The 18142-nt window shown below is 45.6% G+C and overlaps 1 protein-coding gene across 8 annotated transcripts in view; it reads left to right on the top strand.

Moving 5' to 3' along the window:
* TEAD1 (TEA domain transcription factor 1) overlaps positions 1–9221 on the top strand; it is a 281212-nt gene extending 271991 nt beyond the window's left edge. For all 8 annotated transcript variants that reach the window (XM_062196484.1, XM_062196483.1, XM_062196482.1 and 5 more), the window contains one exon: positions 1899–9221. In XM_062196484.1, coding sequence (XP_062052468.1) covers positions 1899–2012 — 114 coding nt within the window. In that variant the 3' untranslated portion in view covers positions 2013–9221. The remainder of the gene's footprint in view (positions 1–1898) is intronic.
* The last annotated feature ends 8921 nt before the right edge of the window (positions 9222–18142 follow it).

Here is an 18142-nt window from a genome sequence, read left to right as displayed (position 1 = left end):
CTTCAACTCCGTCAGCTTAACCATGCAAAGGCTGTACTGGCTGCCGGGCTGCAGTGCAGATAAGACCCAGTACCTGCCCCGTGGTAACTCATGGCCCAGTGGAGTGGAAAAGACAGGCGGGTGAGCAGTTGGCGATACGAGGTGGTGATGGCTGCACAGTACCTGTGAAACAGGCACCAAGGAGGTACGGGGGAGCCAGGAGCTTCTCAGGGCTGTGAGAAGGTGGTATTTGCATTGCCTTAGTGGGTAAGCAGATTGTTTCTGAGGTTTACTCCAAGGGGGATGTCATGGTGACCTGGACAGGTGGGGCAGCCCTCCTAGAGTCTGCTGAGGGAGGCAGGCATATGTGAGGTTGTCACTAAATGGACAGAGATTAACACTGGCTGATGTCTCGGGAGAGGGTCAAATAGGAGGGCTCACCCTACTCCTAGGTCAGGGAAGGGGTCTTGAGAAAGAAACAGTAGAGAAATCTGCCAGGTGGAAAGGCACCCTCAGCTTCCTCTCTGTCAAATCAGAGTAAAATTGGCGCTCATAGGGTTATTGTCATTATTACATGAGACAATCTAGGTAAAGCATTTAATAGTAAGCAGATACATGGTAAGCACTCAATAGATATTGACTCTTACTATGTGAATTATTATTCAGTCTTCAGATACTTCTGAAATGACTGTAGTGTGCCATCCAGGTAGCTATTACTGGGAAACATGGTCCCTGTTCTTCAGGAACTTGTAGTCCATTAGATGAGATGGGCACTAAAAACAAAACTCAGTGCAGTGAGAAATGCCATGAGACTCTTGTTGGCCAGGAATGGTGGATGATGTATGCATGAGGGAGGCTCACTGTTTGAAGCATCCAGCAAAATCAGGCCAGTGACAAAGTGGACCGGGCTCTCCCATTTAGTGTTTGCAAATACTCTCCCAGCTGAGCAAAGCTAAGTCGTGGGAGCATTTGAAGTAGGGATGTTTGGTGCAGTGATTTGCTTTTTGAAAGTTCCTCTGAGAATGCATGGGAAATTGACACCAGAGAGGGGAGAGGAAGGAGGCAGGGTCCAAGTGGGGAGGAGCTACAGTGAGGTGGGCCAGAGAGCTCACGGTTGGAACGAAAGCCGGGGATGGCTGTGGATGTGAGGAAGGAAGAGAGGAGTTCAAGGTGTAGGACTCAAGAGAGGAAACAGACGAATATTTCAGAATATTGTTTGGAAGATGAAGCCCGGATCCCTGGAAAGAATAACCATCTGATGCGCTTCTGCCTTCCCAGTGGACTTTTACATGGCAAATACTTTCATGGGTTCAGACACTGCTGACTGATGCAGCAGTGAGCAAGGCACGCATGGAACTTAAGTCTGCCACAGGCCACTGTGAAACAAAATTGAGAAAAAGTTGAAGGATAAGATAGGAAAAAAGAATACGCTTTCATTGTTCTCACCACAAATAATTAATTGATGAATGTGTTCAGCAGACTGATGTGTCTGCAATGTGTCTGTATATCCTCTGCCACCCCCATCAGTGTATTCAGTTAAAAATAGAACACTGCAATGGACAGGAAACAGTTGCCTAGGGTAAATGACTTTACTATGGGACAGGATAGAAAATTGTCTCTGTTGTAAAGAAAGTGGTCCAAGGAAAACCAAACACATGAACCACACTGATTCTTGTGGTCTCCTTGGGCTCAGATGATGTCCATAGGCCCTTCTTGCACACGGTTGCCAAGTTTACATGGGATTCGAGACAGGCTGGTGGGAATGCAGAGTGAGGCAGGACAGAGCTCTGCTGATTCGCTGGTTGGACTCCCGGCGGTTGCTCTCCCATCCGATCCCCATGGTGGTGGCACAGATGGAGCATGCGTGTTCTCTCTGGTGTGGCATTCTATCAGTGAACCTTTCTTCTTTCTTTAAACAGGTGGTAACAAACAGGGACACACAAGAAACTCTCCTCTGCATGGCCTGTGTGTTTGAAGTTTCAAATAGTGAACATGGAGCACAACATCATATTTACAGGCTCGTAAAGGACTGAGCGTGGTTATTTATATATATGGATATCTGTATATACACACACACACATCTGTGCACACACACACTCTCTCTCCACTCTTGGACGACTGACTGCAAACCTCACCACACAGGGAGGTGCCCTGGCCCCGAGGTCACCCCGACTTTTCTAACTCCTGTTTGAGTGAAGTCATTTTTCCGTGTGTTGATACTATCATTGTAGCTGTGAAGTTCTGGTACAGTTGTAAAAAGAGAAATCGAGTTGTTTCTATGTGTCCTTCAGATCTGCAGCCCACAATTCCTCGGGAAAGGGGAACCTTAACCCATGTCTCTCTCTGCAGAGACCCTGTTTCTGATTGTGGTAGAAAATATTGAGACAGAGCATTGGCCATGGGACATTTCCAGCCTTTATACAAGTGTATTTTGTTCTCTTTTTTCCAACATAAAATTCTTCTCTTAAGATACAAGTAAAATTAATCTTTAAATATAAATGTAAATTAGTACACAAAACTAAGAACCTTTAGACTTATCTTTGTAACTAATTACGGTGGAAGTTATGAAAGAATGTAATTCACTAAATTATTTTTTAAATGAAACCTTTCTTTCTTTTTGAAACCAAATGTTAAACTATAGCCTTAAGAAATGTTTGGTAGAAATATCCTAATAAGACAAATTTGTACTTTTTTTTCTCAAGGTGAAAACTAATCTCTTAATCCATTAAACTCTTGAACAGGTATTACAGAGGAAGAGAGCTTCACCCCTTATCCTTAACATATATAGTATATTTAAAAATATAAAATTGTATTGTACTAATGTGATGATTGATAATTTAATGAAAAAGAAAAGATGGCTCTTTTGCAATAAGTAGATAAATACTGAAAAATCTAAACTTACAATGTTTATATAGTCGTATGTGTGCAGTTATATTTTATATGGACAACCAAATTTTTTATGAAGAGTAAATATTTGAACCACTGAAATTTAGTAACAAAATTTAAAAATTGGCCTGAATACTGCACTGCAAAGGACAGAGAAACCTGTGGCTGGGAGAACATTTATCAGCCAAACAAGTAAAAGGCTCATCAGTTTTAGCATCTCTCTGCTCCCCAGAAAACTGCAGGCGCCCCAGCCCGCTGGTGGAGACATTCATTCTTTCTGGTGGCCCAGCGTGCAGATCAGCCTGCTGTAACTGCAGCTGTATGTGCACAGGTGTATAGAGGTCAAAACACTCACTCTTACCTATTCAGTCCTCAGTTTGCTAGGTGCTGATCTGTGTGTGTATCTCAGTCTGTGTCTGCAGACTTAGCTGGATTCTCTGTAAGGAATTCTGTGTCCTTGACACATCTCAGTAAGTCACAGTAGTGCCCATCTGACTTAGGTTTGAGAGGCCCCGCTGTCTATCTCTGACCTTTTCAAGTATGCTCATCCAGGAAGTTCTCAACGGGACTTTCCACTGCAGATATTCCAAAGCATTGCCCAGGCAGAGGTGGTTTGATGCAGCCACTTATCTTGGGTTCTTTCTGAAAGTGCTTCATGTGGAGAGGGACCGGGGGAACTCTGCTCATCCCCCAACTTCCCAGAGGAAAACGATATGTTTATAACCACAAGGACTATGTTAACACAGCAGGACATGAAGTAAAGTGATAAGTTGTAAGACATGTCCAGATGTTTCCCACCAAGCTAGCAACAAAAACTTAGTTCTGCTGCATCCAAGTAGCACACATACCCCCTTCCTTCTCCCACCATCTGCTTGGGCGTTGCTTGTACATTGTCCAGCATCTCTTGGTCAGGAGCATGAGAGTGTGGCTGGCTTGCAGCAAAAAGAAAACCACCTGACTAAGCCTGAGCTCCCCCAGTCACTGGGGAGATGGGAGGAGAACGTGCAGAACCCTCCCTTTCTGGAGTACACATCCCTCTGTGCGACTCTTAGCCCCGTAAAGGGACTGCCTTTGTTCATCTGGTCTTCAGTGTGAGCTGCTAGGCTTCCTTTCAGTCTCCACACTTTTATTGACTTCTCTTGGACACCCTTTTCAGGGTTATTTCCTTTGCTCCACTCTTCTAGGACCCAGGTTAGGTGAATGGGTACAGAGGATGTCCTATGACTAAAAGCCTGGCCATCCCAGAGCTTCAAGGGGAGAGAGAACTGCTTCCTGTCCCCACCCATGAATAGACTCTTCTGGGCTACTCGGAGGCTCCTGAGATTTCCTTTTCAAAGCACAAAAGGACTGCTACCCAGGAAGACCAGTGAGGGGACACGGACACCCTGATCTGCTGACCTCACAGGATCAGGCCGGGTCCTGCTACCTCACTGCTCACATCTTCCTCTTAAACATCTGACAGATTTTTACAAGTTTGCTTCTGACGTTCTGCAGTGTTCTCCAGGAGAGAGATTTTACCTGTCCTAACCACTGGTCCAGTTTCCCCAAAGTCTTGGGCTCTTGGGCTCTTTCCCAAATTAGACCCTGGGTTGGCATCTGTGTCATGGCGCCTCTCTGAGTCTCCCTTCGGTCCTTCTTCCTATATGGCGGTCTCCTCCCCGTCTCTTAGAAGCTTGCTTAGCCATAAGGAAGCCTTCCCGGGGCCCTGTCCTCACTGCTCTCCTCCCGGGGCTCTCTTTCCCAGTGATCTCGCGATGCCTGGCTGGTGTCAGGACCACCTTGTGCTTCTCTGCAGAGTGTGGAGGCTGATGGCCCACAGGGACAAGCTAAAGGCCAGGGCTCTGGCACATTGCTACTTCTCCATCACAGCAAGAGACCTAAAAGGAAAGCAGGGCTTCTGCAGAATGTGTCCCAGAGTTCCAGAATATCCTCACTACCCGAGAGCAGGCTCTGTCAATGTTGAAACCATTGCCACTGTGGACCAGGTGATGCTTCGTTGTGTGGGGAACTGCTGGCACCCTCAGCCGCCACACAGCAGCCCCTCTTCTGCCGGCTGTCACAACCAAAAACATCTCTAGCTGCTGCCAAATGCCTCCCCACTCCGTGGTCCAGATCTGCCGCCCCTTATCTTAGAGGTCTCTCTGACAGTAGCTTTTCCTTCCATCTCACTTTGAAAAAGCTTCTCTTCTGGGAGCCTTGTTCAGGTCATCAAGAGGCAGATAAATATTAATCACGTGACGTTGTGTCCATGTTTCGTGCTGTTTCAGTCCTGGTGTTTTGCAGTCTCCCTGTTGCTTTGAGTATTCTTTCTCTCATCTCTAGGGAAGTTGAGAATGGCTGGTCCCCAGCCCTATCGCTGACTCACACCTATACATTTCTAATTTGATCCTCATGCCTTAGCTTATTGGAGTTGAAAAACAATTCCAGCACTTGTCATCATTTCTCACGAGCTCACGGGTCTCATGATCAAACCTTGAATTATCTTAGTGCATTTCTCACAGGCTGCTTGGACATGCTGCCTTATTCTTCGTGCTGTTTGTATAATATATTGGAACCTCTGACACTTTTTACCCCTGTAGAGCTGAGAAGGGAGGGATCAGTTCCAGAGGAGGACTTAAAGAATTACTCCTTCTTCTCCTGAAAGAGAGCACAGTCTCCTGTTCTTCGTTTTGTGGAGAAAGTCGAGTTCCAGAGTAGACAGGCTTGCCCACGGTGCCCTGGCTGGGGAGTGGCAGGACGAGGGTGAGCGCTTTCCTGGGGCTCTGGCCAGCTTCATCCCAGGCCTGTCCTGCTGCAGGCCGTTCTTCAGTGCTGTGTGCTTACAGGAGCCCTGGGAGTGTGTGTTCGGAAGAGGGGGAAGTTCCGAATGCCCGTGTGTTCAGGCGTGTCCTGTTGCGCCACGGCTCTCTGAGGCCTCCACAGCGGCTAGGAAAGCTGGTGAGCCTTTTCACTTCGGCCCGGGGACAGTGTTATCCGCCACAGGTGCTGAGTCGAATTCCTCTTTGCTAGTCAGTCCCAGCAGCACATCCTGCACCAGCCAAAAACAGCCCCGGTCCCCAGCACTTGGGGCTAAAGTCCCCCGGTGACTTCTCAACCCAAGTTGTCATTAGGTTTTACTACTGTGGTGGCTTTAGCAGTTGTTTTTGTACAACCATAAATTATTTAAACCGTGTGTGACCGTCAGTTTTACAACAGGTACCTATGATTTGTCTAATTTTGTGTATGCTCTGGTACACTACACCTGTCCTAGCAAAGGGCAGAGCGAATTCTGTTTGTTGGTCTTCACACCTGTGACTTCAAGAGGACATGTCTGCATTGCTGATTTCTTCATGTTGATGTTTCTGTGGCAAAGCCCTGCACAGGTCGTTTCTGAAAAGCCTTAAATCTCCGAGATGTTGCGTGTAGGGTCTACAGTGCAAAAGGCTGCCTCGGGACTGTGAGCCCTTTTGTAAGCTGGAAGCGTTTCTCTTACTACTGTTAACCTTTTCTAGAAAGTTTTCAATTCAGAGCTGCCAAAGCGTTCCAGTAAGCAGTGCCTTAGTAATACCTTTGTCGTGCCGCCAGCCTTTTCTTGCACCTGTTCTCGGTGTTCATGTCCTAATTGGCTAATATTTGAAACAGAAAAGCAAAAATGATCTCCACCTTTGATTTTCAAGCCCATTTTTTCTCCTGTTCCATAGGAAACTGACGACTGGATCTAAAACCTAAATAACACAGGTCAGTTCCTTGCCCGCCCTCTCAAATGTATATACCAAAACAAAAGGTTGCAACTTTAGTTTACTATGAAAAGCAAATTGTACTTTTATTGTTGCCTTTTAAATCCATGACCAAATACTTAGCTATTTGTGAATCTTCTGCACTCAGCATGAAAGTGCCTTTGGTTTGAGATTCCAGCTTAGAAAAGTGCTGCCATCCTCACAATAATTTGTAGAGAGACCAAAAATATTTTGAGATCACCATAATGCCTTTGGTTTACTGGGATGAGTAACCAGCTACAGGCCTCTGTTCACAAGCACGTCATGGCCGCCTCCTGCTGTGAGTCTGTCTACCATGGGCACGCCCACCACCACCGTCACCACCACCACTCATCCATAGTGTACTGCAGCAGGAGCGACCCGGAAGCTGTTCTGTCTGTGCGCCGCTGGCCGGCCATGTCACTTCCGCTCGTCTCTCAGCCCTGCATCCCAGCGAGGGACCTTCCGCACAAAGCAGAGTCTGGGCCGGTGGACTGATGCCGCAGCTTTCACCTGCCGTGTCCGTGTTCAGAGACTTTGTTTTCCATTCAAATGACAGTGCGCACTTATCTGGTTTACACAGTGACACCATTTTGAAAGTTGGAAGCCTCAAACCGAGATGAGCGTGCAGAACAAAAAGGCGTTAGGGTCATTACAATTGAAGTGTTCTTCTTAAGGGCAAACACGTTGCCTCTGAATGTTGGGAATGAGTGTGCTTCGAGAACCTTCCAAAGAGCACCTTTCACAAGTAGGCATTTTCCAAGAATGTTCTGGCCCTCAAAGGGGCAACTCTTTATAGAGTCTGTCTTGGAAAACTCAACAGCAGAGTGAAAAAGACAAGAAGGCTGAAAGACCAGCCCCTCCCCCCTAAAAAAGCCAAGGACAACAAGATTTTTCTGTGCTTATATATTTAAAAAAAACAGCATCCGACATCTTTGAAAATAAGCCTCTAAGTTTTTAATATGTAAGTTTTGTCTATTCTGCCCGGTGTCTCTAAGAATAACCTCACTGGGCTCTGAAATTTCAAGAGTGATTTCTGTCCACTCCAAGTTGTGAGTATTTATAGAAATTTTCTGGGGAAAAAAAAAACACCCAAAAACATACCATTTGAAAAAAGAAAATTACTCCACACACGTTGTAGTTAGCTGCTTGAATTCTCAGCTCCTTCCTGTCAGTTCTACACAACTTGGAAGAAATTAGTGAAGATACTTCTTTCCTGCTTCTCTTTTCAGCTGCCATGTACCTTGCTAGACTGTAGTGTTCTCTCGTAAGCTCATTGCTCACCGTGCTAGGAATGAAGACTTTTTTTTTGTCTCGAGTTTATTGCATTGCAAAGGAGGGTTTACTGAGGTCATGCATCGTGAAATAAGATGAAATATTTGTATTTATTGTCCTGCTTCCCAAGCTTGTTTTACTCTGTGGATTCACATTGGGTCACTCGTATGCCGCACTGTATCGTTTTAGAATTTGAAATGGTGTTTTTGTTCCCGCTCGTCCATCGTTAAATGTGATCAGATTCCGCCTTTCTCCAGCTGACTCTTGTCTGCCTTCCATTACAAGATTATTTGTCCTGTCCCTTCTCTGAGAGAGGCTGACAGAATTGAGTGTAAATCAATTGGAAACCATTCTGATTTTTTTTATTAGTCATTTTCTGTGATTAATTTCACTGTGTAAATTAGATATTATCTGCACTTCTTTAAAAAAAAAAAAAAAACTACGTCTCCCTGTTACCTCCTTGAAAGATTTTCTTCTGTAGGCTCTTTTTCAGTAGGCTCATGACTGCAGACAAGGGGTAAAAAAGGAAAATAAAAACAGTACGTGCCTAAAAAATGACAAAAAAAGTTTTTTGTAACATTTAAAAAAAGAAAAACCTGAATAGCCTTTACTTCTTCAATACGCTTCAATTTTATGTGACATGGTTTTGGCCACATGTGTTTGTTCACATTCTAAATGACTTTGTGGGATTCTCACAGTCTGCGTCTCCGTGTCCCGTGTGTAGACAATGGGCTTGTGACGTAAGCGTGTCATCTGGTCAGTGGCTCCTTTGATATTGTACTGCTGCTGGGGCTGGGCTTGGGGGCCTGCCTTTGGCTCACTGGGCTCCTCTTGGGTAGATTGGAGAGATGGGGGGTGGGGGTGGGCAAATTCTCACACACGTTTTCGTAATCTACTTGCAGAAACTTTGAAAAGGCATTTGGTTAAACCTCTTGGCAGTACAGTATTTTGTGTTTGTTAACGTTTGTGTTTAGGTACTGGTACCTTTTTGTTTAAAAATGTTCTCAGTGTTGGCTTTAAAGTGAATTTATCTTTAGTATGATAGTTATATGAAAATTATAGGGTTTGTGTGCAGAGAATTTTTTTATAAAGTGCTTTGTAAAAAAAAAATGTATTCTAGCTTTCGCGGTACATATGTGTGATAACTTTAATATCCATGACAGTTAAGTGCAATTATTTCATCACTCTAAAAATGCTATTTTTGTGTCAGTTCCTGCAGGTGTTTTCATGTCTTTGCAAAGTGACACATTTTGATGCCTTCTTGATAAAAGTGGTAGACATTTTGTAGCTTTCTAGAAACTTTGTATTCATACGGTATCAATGAAAAATAAAGAAAATGAAAGTGTGGGTCACCTTTCTTATCTGTGAAAAGTGTATGTTGTTGAGAATGAAATGTGCGTCTGTTGTGGGTGATCGTGTGAAGAACAGAGTACAGGAGGTGGAAGCCTGGATCGCTTTGACGGAGTCCACTGTTGGAATTTTAGGTGCTGTGTCTCGCAGGGTTTCACTAAACACACACACCGATCAGTCAGTTCCCCTTGCCTGTTTGTCACTCAAGTCCCTCACTTAAATGGACAGGAATTTTCCAGAGCAACTTGTCTGTGGATCCCTGAGAGGCCACGTTGCAGGTACTGCGGCTGGACCCTGGAAGAAGCAGGACACCAGCCCCATGGCACTGAGCACTTGTTGCTCACCCAGCTTGCTGGGCACCTGCCAGGAACCCAGGATGGAGGGGAGGGTGAGGGTCCAGCAGGATCCCTGCCTGCGTGGGGCTTTCACGCTCAGCAGGCAGATTTCACGTGGAGTTGTGACCTTCCTGGGGCTCATGATTGGAGCACGTAGAAAACAGTGGCACACCGGGTTCTAGTCCCGGTCGGGGCACCGATCCTGTCCCGGTTGCCCCTCTTCCAGGCCAGCTCTCTGCTGTGGCCAGGGAGTGCAGTGGAGGATGGCCCAAGTCCTTGGGCCCTGCACCCCATGGGAGACCAGGATAAGCACCTGGCTCCTGCCATTAGATCCGCGCGGTGCGCCGGCCGCAGCGCGCTACCGCGGCGGCCATTGGAGGGTGAACCAACGGCAAAAGGAAGACCTTTCTCTCTGTCTCTCTCTCACTATCCACTCTGCCTGTCAAAAATAAAAAAATTTAAAAAAAATTAAAAAAAAAAAAACAGTGGATTCACTAAATGTTGACCATTGGAGCATGTTATTTTGGTGAAAAACGTTTAAATCCATGCAGCTTTTTGGTAATAGGCATTTTCTATTAAGGTCTTGCTCATGAAATATGTTGACACAATGTATATACATTGTATCCTTTAATTCTCACTATGGTCTCAGTGACATTATTACCCCGAAACAGGTTCAGGCAGCATAGCTCATCCAAAGTCAGGGCTAGGAAGTGATGGAGCCTTCAGTAAGTTTGTCCTGTCTCCAGCCTACACTGTTGGTGCTTGCATTTTGGTTTTCTGCACCATGAAAATAGTTGAAGGCATGGGAGAATTCTGGCTTAAGGGGAGAAGAGCTTTTTTTAAAAGATTTATTTGAATGGAAAAGTGGGAGAGAGAGGGATCTTCCATCCACTGGTTCACTCCTCAGATGGCCTCAATAACTAGGGCTGGGCCAGGCCAGAGCAAGGAGCTTCATGTAGGCCTCCCACATGGGTTTAGAGGCCCAAGGACTCCATGTCTTTCCCAGGCCATTAGCAGGGAGCTGGACCAGAAGTGGAGCAGCTGGGACTGGAACCCGGTGCTCATTTGTCCCCCACCCCCTCACCTATACCACAAAGCCAACCCTGAAAAGAACTTCCTTAACACTGAACATCTCTGACAATGAGATCAGAGGCACCCTGAAATGCTTGGGTGTGTGAACCACACCTGGAGGGTCTTGCTTCTCCGTGTTCTTTAACATCTGGAGTCAAGCCTGCCTGGAATCTCAGGAAGTGTGGGTGGGAAAGTGTGAACAGAGAAGATCACACCGGCTGCCCTAAAAGCCTTCAGCAAGCCCTGTTAGGGATGCTGTTGTCCGGAGAGTGGCAGAGAGCAGTGGGGAGGTGTAAGGAGTGTTTTGTGGAGTCCTGCTGCCGCCAGGCACTTTGGGTGTCCCACTTTCCCAGTAGGGAAGTTGCAGCCCGGAGGGCTGGAGGCAGGAAAGCCACCTCCCTGACAGTTCTGGCTCTGCCCCTCCCTACGTGACACCTTTTCTCCTCTAAAGTCACTTCTGCCTGACGCTCCAGCCATCATGAGTTCCGCAGAGAGTGGCTGTGTGACGACATGGAATAGAGATTGGGCTTGTGGTGAGGTCAGGGAATGAACGTAGGGATCCCCTGTCCCAGTCAGTTTTCTCGGCTTAGTGCTTCAGGGCACCAGTGAGCACAGCAGCTGCTGGAGAATGTGTATGCAGCTCTTACCATCTGATAAACCAGTGTTGGGTAAGCCCGGGAAGCCTCAGAGTTGATAAAACTGCCTTCAAAGATACCCTTGATCGGTTTAACATAGCTTCTGGCAAACATCTAAGTTGTCAGAACCAGCAAATAGTCCACTGACAACCTGACTGCACCTCCAGCAAATATTCTCCTGTTTGCTTTGGCTTCCAAGAAGCTCGGACTTAACATCTGTGCTTTGTGCTGTTGATAAGGAACCAACTAAAACATAAAGGTACAAGAAGATTAAAAATAAAGAATGAAAAGTATATACCAGCAAAACACTAGCCAAAAGGGAACTGATAGAGCTTTGTGTATCATGGCACAAGGCAAAAATTTACCAAAGTAAACAAGGATTGCTTCAAAATGGTACAAGTTTTAGTTAACCCAGAAGAGTGAAGATGCTAAACTTTTATACTCCTAATAACTTTAAATTCTGTAAAGCAAAACTTGACACACTCACAGCCAAAGTGGGAGTTTTAAAAATAAAACTCATTAAAGCCGATCAAAAAAGTAGATTGGTGAGGTTTTGAGCAACATATTCAAACCTCCTTATTTTTAAAATACAAGGTGATGACCCCAACAATTAGAGACTATACCTTGTTTTCCAGTACACGTAGGATTTTTATGAAAACTGACCATGCCAAAGACCAAGGGTTTGGAAGCGATTACCCGTGTACCCCATCTAGCCCACTGCCTGCCTATGTTCATACAGTTCTATTGGAATAGAGCCATGCTTGTTCTGTGACTGCTTTCACAGTAGATTGGCAGTGTTAACTGTAATGGAGACCCTGTAACTCACAAAAGCTACAATGCAATCTGTTCCTATACAGAAAATAACTTGTCAGCCCCCCATCTGAAAGCCAACAAGCAAGATCTTATATCCAGTGGTCTTGAGAAGATAGCCATTTTTCGTCAGTGTATAGATACTCCAACAATGGCTGTAGGTCCCTTTGATGTCCTCGAGTGGGATTGTAGTACCCTCAAGAGCCCAGGTTTCCCCTTTGGTCAGTAAGTGGCCTGTGGGGTTGACAACAGGCTTAGATCTGGAAAGAATGGTTAAGGAATGGTGATTTTCCATTGCAACAGGTGACATCTCCCTTGATCTTGATATTTTATGATTAAGATGGCCAAGCATCATGGGTAGTGGCTGCCCATCTACCTTGTCCCTAGCTTGCTTTTCAGCCATCTCCACAGACGTGAGGCTGTGCTCCCTGGTTGTCATTCTTTGTTAGGGGTAATTATTGCTTTGCTTCTGAAGCTAAGTGTTGCCGCCCTTGCAGAATCAACTCCATTTACACAAGGGGGACCAATTTAGTATCAGTGTCTCCTACCATCAACCCTGGCTTGCAAGCCACCTCCGAGGGGTATAGCATTGGTGCCCACTCATTAGTGTACTCAAGTGAAGAGAGTCCTGGCCTTCCAAGGCAGTAGTCATGTGGAGGGTATTCTGGTCCTCAGTCATGAGCGCATGCCTGGAGCACTGCCGTCTGGGTCTGAGCCTTAGCTCACCCAGTACTCTGCTGAGGCAGTTCCTGCACCGCCACGGCCTCCCTGGCTCCGGGCTGTCCTTTCCTCCATGCTCCAAAGAGCTGTCCGGCAGCACATTAGGATCAGCTCCAGTTTCTGCCTGGATGCTACGTCCTGATCGTAGAAGAGCATCCTGCACATTGATAACGCCCTAATCTAACCCAGTTGTGTTCTCCCAGCTCCTGCTGGCGAGAGTACGAGACTGACCATATCCACATCACTTCGCTGCTAAAGCAAGGGCCTGACTTCCCCAGCTGGAGCAGGCTGAAGCTTTACCCTTAGTTTGGAAGCCGTGAGGGGAGGTGGGCAGGTGGCGGGGAGGCAAGCACTTCAGTCGAGGCCTTGACCTGGTCTCCAGGCGGGGAGGCTGCTGCCTACCATCAAGAGGAGTGGTCTTCCTCGAGCCCAGAGGGGCCAGAGTTCTCAGCGCTTTCACATGGATGTCCTCTCCCATTTCAGCGTCCCACTCCTAATCGATTAGTGCCTGACTTTAACACAGGACACTTGTGACGGCCGTCACTCCAGCTTTGCTCCTAATTTCTGGCTTGATGTTTAGCACAATCTTGCCTCTCGCTGCATGAGCTGAGGTTGTCTTCAGATGCTGCCCTGGAAGCCCTCCTGAGCCCCGCCGTGATGTCATCTCTTCTTGCACCAATTGAACTTAGTATCCCCCGTCTAGTCCTTAATTTTTTTTTTTTTTTTGACAGAGTGGACAGTGAGAGAGAGACAGAGAGAAAGGTCTTCCTTTGCCATTGGTTCACCCTCCAATGGCCACCACTGATCCGAAGGCAGGAGCCAGGTCTCCCATGGGGTGCAGGGCCCAAGGACTTGGGCCATCCTCCACTACACTCCTGGGCCACAGCAGAGAGCTGGCCTGGAAGAGGGGCAACCGGGACTAGAACCCGGTGTGCCGGCACTGCAGGCGGAGGATTAGCCTATTGAGCCGCGGCGCTGGCCTTAATCTTTATCATTACTCCCACCCCCACTTCTCATGCTAGGGATTGCCTAAGTCAGCACATGCCCTTCCTGTGGTCCCAATGCCAGTGTCCCACTGGTGGGCGCTCGGTCATTGTGGTGCTTCAACAAGCCAGGTGGACAAGCTGTCTTAAGTTCCTCCAGAAACAAACCCTGAAAAGGGACCCAGCTGTAAACAATTTGAGCGCATTAATAGAAATAAGAATATTATTTCATGTGATAAAATGTTACATTTTCCACAAAGATGAAGTAATTGTATATTGGTGTTAATAAAATTTCCTCAAAGGATATGAGCAGGGCTGGCACTATGGCCTGGTGGGCTAAGCTGCCACTCGCATACTGGTATCTCACATTGGAGCGCCAGTTCAAGTCCTGGCTGCTCTGCTTCTGATCCAGCTCCCTGTTAATGTGCCTGGGAAAGCAGCAGAAGATGGCCCAAGTCCTTGGACTCCTGCCACTACATGGGAGACAAGGATGGGGTTCTTGGCTCCTGCCTTTGTCCTGGTCTAGCCCTGGCTGTCACAGACATTTGGGAAGTGAACCAGTGGATGGAAGCTAGCACTCTCACTCTCTCTCTCTCTCTCTCTCTCTCTCTCTCTCTCAAATAAATAAATAAATAAATAAATCTTTTTTTAAAAGTTGTGAAGCAAAAATGAGAGAATGACCAAAGTGCAGAATCATTCATCTCTCAGTAATTGATGAAACAAGCAATTACAAGGAAGTATGTAGAAAATTTGAGGTTTTCATTTGTGTGTGTATGTGTACATCATATCCCCAAATTGTCAAGTTCACATTTTAATCACAAGTGGAACAATATGAAAACCACATGCCTGCAGAGTAAGCAAGTGTTTTGTGTTTCAGTATATTTCAAAAGCATTATGACAATAGATGGAATGCTGTGACCACAATGCAACTAATGTAGCAACCAGTATTAAAAGGATCATTAGAAAAAGCTCCAAATATTCCAGAATTATTGAACACATTGCTAACTAATCCACAAGAAAGGAAATCATGAAAATGAAGAAATATTTAAAACTGTGTGTTAAAGAAATACCACCCATTAAAATGTGAGGTGCAGCTAAAGCAGTGTTTTGAGGGCATGCAGGTGCTTGTGCCCAGAAACACGCCGATGAGGAAGAAAATGAACCAAGCATCCAACTCTTCAAATTGGAGAAACAAAATAAGCAAAAAAGGGGAAACTAATAAAGAACAAACTAGTGAATTAGAAAAGAAACACATCAGAGATGGACCAAAAGTTGGCTCTTTGAAAATACTAATAAGATCTGTAAAACATTGGCAAGAATGAAAGATGAAGGGGAGTTGGGGAAGAGAAAATGCAAATACTGCTATGAATGAACATGGGGTATCACTGTAGGTCATGTAGATATGTGAGTCCACTATGTAGCAAAAGCAAACTGATGAAATGGTGAGTTCATAGGAAACTATCTTAACTAGAATCGTCTCCCAAAGAAACTTAGATGGTCTGCTAGATGTATCCAGCTTTAAAGGAAGGAAATCCTGCAATCTTACAAAAAATAATCCAGTACCTAGAACAAAAGAAACAATTCTGCTCTTAGCTTAGGTCTTTGAGAAGGCAGAACCTGAGGCAAGGAATACAATGCTAATGCTTCGTTTGGAAGATGCAGGTTTAGGGCAGTATGGGAGAGAGAAAAATGGACATAAAGGAAAGGAAACCCAATGAAATAGAACACATTATTCACTGCCACTTCACAGGTAGTCAAAGGAGACTTACCAGGGTTGCTGCTTGGCCTGTGGACTTTACCGGTGAGATTCCAGGGAGAAACCATCTTGGAGTAGTTAGTGGGAGAAATGTTTTTTTAAGATTTTATTTATTGATTTGAGAGATACAGTTACAGAGAGAGAGAGAGGGAGAGACATAGAGAAAAGTCTTCAATCTTCTGGTTCACTCCCCAAATCCCAAATGGCAGCACTGGCTGAAGCTGGGCTGATCTGAAGCCAGGAGCCGGGAGCTTCTTCCAGGTCTCCCACGCGGTGCAGGCTGAGCACTTGGGCCATCCTCTACTGCTTTCCCAGGCCATAGCAGAGAGCTGGATCAGAAGTGGAGCAGCCAGGACTCGAACTGGTGCCCATATGGGATGCTGGCACTACAGATGAAAGTTTAGGCTACTATGCCACAGCGCCGGCCCCTGTTCTTCCTCTCTGAAGAGGTCCAGCTCCACCACCAATTCCAGCTTCTTATGAAGTTATTATTCAAAGACTTCCCCATTTATCACATATTTGTTTTTATTATTAAAATTTTCAAAGACTTACTTTATTTATTTGAAAGACGGAATTACAGAGAGGGATAGAGACAGAGAGAGAAAGATCTTCCATTCACTGGTTAATTCCCCAAATGGCCACAACAACCTGAGCTGATCCTATCCGAAGCTAGGAGCCAGGAGCTTCTTCCGGGTCTCCCACATGGGTGGCAGGGGCCCAAGCACTTGGGCCATCCTCTGCTGCTTTCCCAGGCACATCAGCAGGGAGCTGAATTGGAAGCGAAACAGCTGAGACTTGAACCAGCACCCATATGGGATGCTGGTGCTGCAGGCTGGGGCTTTAACCTGCTACTGCCTATTATTAAGTTTCAACAGTTTTATATATAAAATCTGGATGGATATCCATTCTCAGATAGATAGTTTGCCAAGATTTTCTCTTAGTCTGTGTCTTGTCTTCTCATTTTCTTAACTGGCATTTGAAGAGCAAGTGTTTCATCCTGATAAACTCTGTAAGTATGATTTGTGTTTTCTGTGTCCTGTTTAAGAAATAATTGTTCAGTCCACATCATAAAGATATTCTCCTATGTTTTCTTCTGGGAATTTTATAGTTTTAGTTCTTACATTTAGGTCTATAATTTACTTAAATTTTGGTTTATGGTATGAAATAAAGATATGCATAGGTGTATGTCACCATTTGTTGAAAACTCTTTCCAATTAAATTGTCATGTCCCCTTTGTTGAAAACCAATTGATGTAAGTGTAGGTATGTTTTTTCAACTTTCTGTTCCTTTCCATTGACCTATATGTCTATTCTCACTGCTGTGGTTATTGTGCACTGATGGTAAGTCTTGAACTTAGGTAGTTCAAGTCTTTCAATCTTAGTCCCTCAGTCAAGACTTTTAGGAAGGGATAAGTACAAAATTCAACAGACGAAGTGAAAGTGACTACGCCTGCTTCTAATCCCAGGAAGAAAGAATTCGGCCTTTCACCAGCATTTGTGATGTAAGCAATAGCTTTTCTATCATGAGAGTTACAGGAGCTGCCTTGCAATCTTTGGCTGATAATTCTACATTGGGTCACCTTGAAGTTGGTCTTCCGAAGTTGATTGTCTTCTCACTTGAGAATGGATCCTACTTTTCTAGAGCTTCATATGTCGGGTAAATTTGGATTGTACACATTCCCAGTGGTAGGTTGTGTAACTTCTACATTGTTATTTTCCCCTACTACGTGGTCCTCTTGTGCTAGCAGACATGTTCCTTGATTGAACCATAACTGCAAACTCGCTGTCTCGGGTGGCAGCACCAATCTCTTTCGCTGGGCTGCTTCGTGTCTGCTCTGCACACGAGTGGGTCAGGAATCAGCCAGAGACAGTGCTGATGGGACTCGGGAATCCTCTCAGGCTCGTTCCCTTCCAGGACTCCCTCTTCTCCCTCTGGCAGCCATAGTTGCCCCGTATGTCACCTCCTATTGCCATGGGCCCAAAAGACGACTGTTTCCCACCAGCACCAGCATGACCTGCGCCCAGGCCAGCAACAGCAAGCTTGCTATGATGACTCTCCTTCAGCAGGGATGTCTACCGGAGTCTGCTGGTTCTCTCCACTCTCCAGTTCTATCAGATAGCTGCCTTTCACATTACGTCATCCAGTAAAATCGCATCCAGGCATTACTATAAGCAGCACTCTGACTGCAGTGTGTTAAGGGCAAATACGAAGATGCTTCCTTTCTCGCAGTATTAGATGCTGGCTTTTTGGGCTTCTATATATTTTTGTAAGTTTTGAGCTCTTGCATGAGCATCCCAATTCTGTTGTGAAATCAGTATGACATCTAGTGGCTTGGCAAAGATTTGGACTGGTTTTTATGAGTCCATCTGGATTTGAGATTTCCTAGGTGCGGAGGTGGCGATGGTGCTGGGCATTATGTGTTAATGCAGTAGTGCTGTCTTATCTGTGTGGGGTATGTTCCAAGAGTCCACTGGATGCCTGGAACCACAGACAGTGCTGAACACTGTACACACTCTGTTTTGGGCTATAGGCGCTGCAGCATTGCTCTGTAGTGCCACAGTCAGTCCACCCTTCCATATTTTATGTCTAGTGCCTCCTGGTGCTTTAG

The sequence above is a fragment of the Lepus europaeus genome, chromosome 7 (assembly GCF_033115175.1).
Source record: "Lepus europaeus isolate LE1 chromosome 7, mLepTim1.pri, whole genome shotgun sequence".
Taxonomy (NCBI): domain Eukaryota; kingdom Metazoa; phylum Chordata; class Mammalia; order Lagomorpha; family Leporidae; genus Lepus; species Lepus europaeus.
This window is presented reverse-complemented; position numbering and strand designations above follow the sequence as displayed.